Genomic DNA, 6113 nt, shown 5'->3' with positions numbered 1-6113 from the left:
CTTTCTATTGAAAGCCAATTAGCCAAAGGATTGGACTTTAAACATCTCATAAGTGATTTTGCTAACATGAAGACCCGTCAGTGGGCATTTACTGGAAAATAAATTCCAGGATTTTTGTTTGAACACATTGTTGGCAAATAAAAATAATTATATGTGAAGTCTGGGCATTTCACTTTAATTATGCAGGCATTTGTATTTGCTCAATATAGAGGTTAAACTAAGATCATATTTATTATCTTGTCTTATAGCATGACAAAAAATGTGTAAGAGAGATATTAAACAATTGAGCATGGGGGCCCACCTAGAAGACTTGTACCTAGGGCCCAGAATTTGGTGCTACGCCCCTGCTGGGGAGAACCGGGTGGAAAGGTTTCCATCCCAGAGCTCCACAAGCCGGCAGCCCGCGCAGCAGTCAGAAGCCGCAATCAGAGAGAGATGCGGCGAGCTGAGGGGAGGGGAGAAACGGGTGGAAAACATTGGTCTCCCGAGAGCTCCACAAGCCGATAGTCGGAACACAGCTACACCAACATGTTATATTTCAACCCATTTTCTAAAGTGCAGCATTATGTTAAATGCACTGGGTTTTACCCTATTACATTTAAATTTCATGGTTAAACAGTACATGTTAAAATCTAAGCTCAGCTCAGCAGTAACCTAAAATACATAGTGGAGTTCCAACGTACCCTCCCCCAAACACACACACACACACGTACACATACACGAACTATTGCAAGCGCCTTAACTAGAGCTCAGTCAGTTTGTGTAATTTCATCCAGTGGTTTACGTAAAAACCAAGCCCCCACAATGCCGCTCTAAAAATGGTCCCATCCCGGAAGTAAGAAAAATTGCAGTTCCACCCTCATCCGCTGGGGGCTGGTGCCAGAAGCGAGCAAATCCTCATTGACTCCCATGTTAAAAATGCCGATTTCACAGCAGAAATAAACATGTTTACAGCCTGGTACCAAAACATGTTTTTTGTCTAAATTATCTAGTTTATACTCATGACAACTCTGAGGGGGGTGAATTTTTTTCTCACTCTTCTGTTTAAGTGTATTGAAAGCCTAAAATTCTGTATAATTAATGAGCATCCGACACACGTGACCGCCGCCTCAGACCCACGTGACCACAGAGCTAGCTCCGTGGAAAGGCCTCAGTACAGCCTCGGTCTGGCTTGGAAACTGCCCCGGCATTTTGAGTCTCTGTGTTTGTGTATTCTTCTTTGGATATTATTGGTGCAATTGTTGGACAAAATGACTTGCAGTGGTATTAATTGCACTAATAGAGCGTCCAAGGAGTCTCCACTTCATTTTTTTCGGTAAGTTAAAATCTATATTCGTATTTATGTCACTGCCACCTTTAAACTAGCTGAGTTTACCGAAGTAGCTAGCTAACTATCAGTTTAACATGTAGCATGTACTGTTTAACCATGAAATTTAAATGTAAAATACGGTAAAATAATTAATAGGGCATATTTAGATGGGTAATAGGGTAAAACACAGTGCATTTAAGATAAAAATGGGTTGAAATATGACGGAGCGCTAAGAGGGAGACTTCTGTGTCCAATCTTCCATCCGGTAATCCCCAGCGGTCAGGCCGGGCAGCCTGACCGATCCGGCGCCTACTTGCTGCGCGGTCTGACCGCTCGTGGAGTTTTTCATGTCTGACTTTAACCGCATCTAATACTGTATTACGGCGTGAGCGCAACAGCGACAACTTAATATCGATGTGTAAGCAGCCTGAGTGGTAGGGTGTTTTCATCTGAACCCTTAAAACCTCCAGCAGGCTATGCTGCACTATTGACGTGTTAGCGCGCGGCGCTAACAACTTAGCAACGTGACTTGTCTCTGAGAAAGCGTAAAACACGGACGCTTCTTCTGAAGCGGAAAATAACACTTCTTCTTAAGCAGAGCAGGATGTCGCCTCGGCTCGTTCACGGCCGAGCCGGACTGAGCTCGATAACATTGACCAAGCACAGCCACTGGGTCGTTGTAGCTGCCACCAGGCCTGCTGAAGGAACTCCAGCGGGTTTCATCAGACTCGTAAAGTTTCTTGTTTTTGCTGGGGATTTCTGTATTTTACCGCTCCCTCCTGCAGTCTTCCCCTATTAAAATTTAAAATGTGTAACTTTATGTATTGTGATGAATGACTAATATTCATGTAAAACTAAAACGTTAGGCATTTAGGGGGAAAAACAAAATAATAAACATTATACAGATGTCAAATAAATCAAACTGTAATTAAACTATATATTTTCAAAGTCATATAGACAGCATGATGGTTTGTGTGATCCGCGCGGTTTCACTTACACCCCTTTAATGATCAGGCTGTTTTTTATTATTTTTATCAGCTGATAGCAGTTAAAATTATGGTAAAAAATACTTTTATCTGTTTTTGATAACTTAATGCCCAGGAAGAGCATCTTCTCTAGACATTAAATATAACCCAAATGTTTTATTATGAGCAGATCTGATGAAGGTGTAGACAAGCAGTCTACAAAGTAAAACTTGTTTAGAGTCCAAACTCTTACTAAAGCTTTTGAAAAGAAAAAATGGTTGAATTTTGAGAAATATCCACAACAGGGGAGCGAGACCTCTGAAAAATGTAAATTTTCTCTGAATTCATAGAATAATGTGAAGATTCTGGGAAAAGTTGGGATTCTGAGATTAAAACGTAAATCTTTCTTATCATAATTCTGGCAGTTTTTGTGTCCTTCTGCTGTGGAAAGTCGTGCAACATGAAGATATTGAGAAGATGCTTACAACCTGTATTTTTATTCCATCCATAAATAAAATCATGAGCTATTTTTTTAATCCAAATTTGATCCAAAGGGCCATCGTTGGTTCCAGACCCGTTCTAGAACATTCCTCTAATCTTAAAGTCATCATCAGTTTCTTCCTTTTAACAAATATTTATTTGTTCAAATATTTAATATTTATAACTGGAATATTTGTTCCTCCCTCTCCCACTGCAGTTAGTCCTGTCCTGCAACCCTGTTTTTGCAGCTTAGTGAAGCCAACCATCACTAACCTGGGGGTGGTTTTGGACCCAGAGATGCGGATGGACTCCCACATTAGCCAGGTGGTTAGATCCTGCTTTTCCCGGCTTTGCCAGCTACCAAAGATGAAGTCCATCCTGAAAGACGTGTCATATTTTCTCCCCAAGCCGGACCTGACCGTCATGTATCGGTCCAAAATAGTGTGATGATATTGTGTTTTTTGTACATAACAGACTTTTTAACAGACAAATTTGTCGCATTCTCCTACACCTCTTCACGGGCTCGCCACAGTAAATATTCTATTTGGCGAGAGATAAACTTTATTGTATTTATCCTAGTGAATCTATAATTAAACGGGTAAACTAGTAGCACCACATCCAACATCAAAGAAAGTAAAATGTTACTATCAGGAGAGGGAGAATGTTTAAGTGGTTAGCAGCAGTGTGCTAGTCGATGGCCCCCTCCATGAGGCCACCACAGCTCAGCAGAACGTCGTTGTAGCTTCTTCTGGGGAGAAAAACACTTTGAGAAAAAATAAAGTTAACAGCTGAAATAGCAGGAAAGAATACAGTTAAAGAGCAGATTGTAGAAGAAAGAAACCCCTGGGTTAAACTGGTCTGTCTACTGCATAATGCTGAACTCTAACATGTGTCCTCAGGGAAGGACCTGATTGGTGTCCAGAACCTGCTGAAGAAGCACCAGGCTCTGCAGGCTGAGATCACAGGTCATGAACCTCGCATCAAGGCTGTCACCCAGAAAGGAGAGACCATGGTGGAAGAAGGTAGAGCAGGTCTGGTCCTGACATGTTTCTGAGGTGTCTGCAGGTTCTGGCTCACTTTTTTTGGGTCCAGGTCACTTCGCTGGTGAGGAAGTGAAGACTAAACTGTGGGAGCTTCATGGACGTTGGGACACGCTGAAGGCCAAGGCGTCCCAGAGGAGGCAGGACCTGGAGGACTCTCTGCAGGCCCAGCAGTACTTTGCGGATGCTAATGAGGCCGAGTCCTGGATGAGGGAGAAGGAGCCCATCGTTGGAAGTCCAGACTAAGGGAAAGACGAGGACTTGGCCGAGGTATGGAAGTCCCTTCCTGAGAAACTCCAATCGCTTTTCTTTGCTCTCTTTCCAGTCCTTCATAATTAGTGTTTCTGTATTTGTCATTTCCTTCGGTTGTCATCCAGACGTCGTTGCTCGTTTGAGCGTCTCATGGGTTAGGGGTAGAAGTGCTGGCCTCGCACAGGAAGTGATGACAAACGTGTTCCCGTCGCTCTTATTTCAAACGGTTTACAAGCTGTGATGTGTGTTCCCGCTGCAGAGCAGCCATGACACGTGGCAGCCGGCAGAAGGCTCACGCTTTTCCACTAAACACCCGCAGAGCTGCGTCTGCGGTGAACTGAGCAGGGTTTGTTTTACGGTGGCGGATCCGATTGGACCATCGCTGCGAGAAAGCTCCACTTGTGTCAGACGAGCTGAAGGTTCTGATGTTCTGCTCCACAGGCTCTCCTGAAGAAGCACGAGGCCCTGATGTCGGACCTGTCGGCTTACGGCAGCAGCATCCAGGCCCTGAAGGAGCAGGCCCAGTCCTGCAGGGTGAGTTCAGAACCCTCGGCCCGTCAGAACAATCTTATCCACCACGTTCTAACACCAGACCTGTTAACCCGAACGCAACAAGGTAATCAGCAGGTGCTTTTGTCCTGCAGGACCTGAAGGCCAACGAGTCCCGCCTGAGGGACATCAACAAGGTGGCATCTGAACTGGAGTCAGAAGGTCTGATGGCTGAGGAGGCTCCTATGGTTCAGGCTCAGGTGAACGTCACCTGTCTGCAGCAGCTGGTCCCTCTCACTTCCTGGTTTAACTCTGCTCGTCTCTGTTTGTAGCAACAAAAACATCTGGGTTCTGCTCCTGGAAAGGTGCATGTTGTCCTCCGCCTCCACCAGAACCAGACGTGGTGTTTATGTTACCACTCATTTGTTTGTTTGTTTACAGGATGAAGCCGACTCTAACACGGCGTCACCCTGGAAGGTGAGTTCATTCAGCTGATCAGAGGTCACCTCTGATGGCAGCAGTCACAGGCCGACCGTGCTGACATCACACAGGAATTCAGGTGACCCGGCAGGCACCAGGTGCTGGTGAAAGTGGGGACATGTCAGCTGGTTTCCATGGCTACAGTTATCTTTATGCATCTGTATGATTGCTGACTGGTGTGTGTTTCCTGTGACCTTTGACCTCAGACCGTACGGTTGGGCGTTCAGACGACGGCTAACTTTAATTCCATCAAGGTAAGAGGAAGCTCTTCCCTTCCTGTCTGAGCGATCCGTCTCCAGGTTTCTTCGTCCGGCGTCCAGCCCGCTGGCGTCCACCTTCATCTCACCTTCATCTCATCTCACTTCATTTATAGTACAATACTTTCACATTATCATTTTCCCACACTTCTGTATACCTGTATTTTTTTGTTTTTCAATAAAGAATGACAAATTATTTAAGTTTGGTTTTTGTTGCACACAAATATATATCTGTAAAAAATATCTACAAAGCTAATGTTTACATAACAAGTATGATTGGGTTTTGCAATACGGCACTCAAGTTTATTTTAGTAAGATTTTCAAACCAAGTAAAGTTAGTAAAGAACACATTTCTATTGTCTGCTAAGAAACTGTTGGGATTTAAAATGGGCCTGTTGTACAAATAACTTGTAAATGATTATTCCTCACTTTTGTCTTAACCAAAGAAATTCCAGTAATTGAGCAAAAACATTTATTTTTAACACTACAGTTTATAAAACAGGGCGCAAAGTGTCGGCACATGTATGTATGTCGATGGTCCGCCCCAACCAAACCAAGAGACACAGACGTCAGGGAGGCCAAGGTTGTCTCTGCAGCTCTCTGGGCACCACGCCTCACTCAGCTGTCTCCAATGATCCAAATGGCTATGGAGGAAAAAATAACAGGTTTGGCCTAGCTGTTTAAAGTACAAAACCATTCATGAAGCGGTCAAGACAAGTACTTGGTACTTACACTTGCTGCTTTGTGTAGCTGACGTTGACACACAGGCTGCCATGGTGACCTTTTAATAGATCTAAGAAAAAAATGTAATAAAAGAATGAAACTTAAAAACTCCCAGACC

The 6113-nt window shown here is 43.9% G+C and overlaps 1 protein-coding gene across 1 annotated transcript; it reads left to right on the top strand.

The window, feature by feature from the left end:
• The first annotated feature begins 1186 nt into the window (after positions 1–1186).
• LOC129156184 (spectrin alpha chain, non-erythrocytic 1-like) lies at positions 1187–5425 on the top strand. The gene is made up of 8 exons (XM_054735793.2): positions 1187–1315; positions 3654–3776; positions 3847–4064; positions 4488–4580; positions 4691–4795; positions 4868–4900; positions 4977–5012; positions 5222–5425. Exons 4-8 carry the CDS (start codon positions 4515–4517, stop codon positions 5297–5299), a joined length of 318 nt encoding a protein of 105 aa, XP_054591768.1. The 5' UTR covers positions 1187–1315; positions 3654–3776; positions 3847–4064; positions 4488–4514; the 3' UTR covers positions 5300–5425.
• The last annotated feature ends 688 nt before the right edge of the window (positions 5426–6113 follow it).

Source organism: Nothobranchius furzeri, chromosome 9, assembly GCF_043380555.1.
Source record: "Nothobranchius furzeri strain GRZ-AD chromosome 9, NfurGRZ-RIMD1, whole genome shotgun sequence".
Lineage (NCBI taxonomy): Eukaryota > Metazoa > Chordata > Actinopteri > Cyprinodontiformes > Nothobranchiidae > Nothobranchius > Nothobranchius furzeri.
Note: the sequence above shows the minus strand (reverse complement) of the source record. Positions and strands in the feature narration are given on the sequence as shown.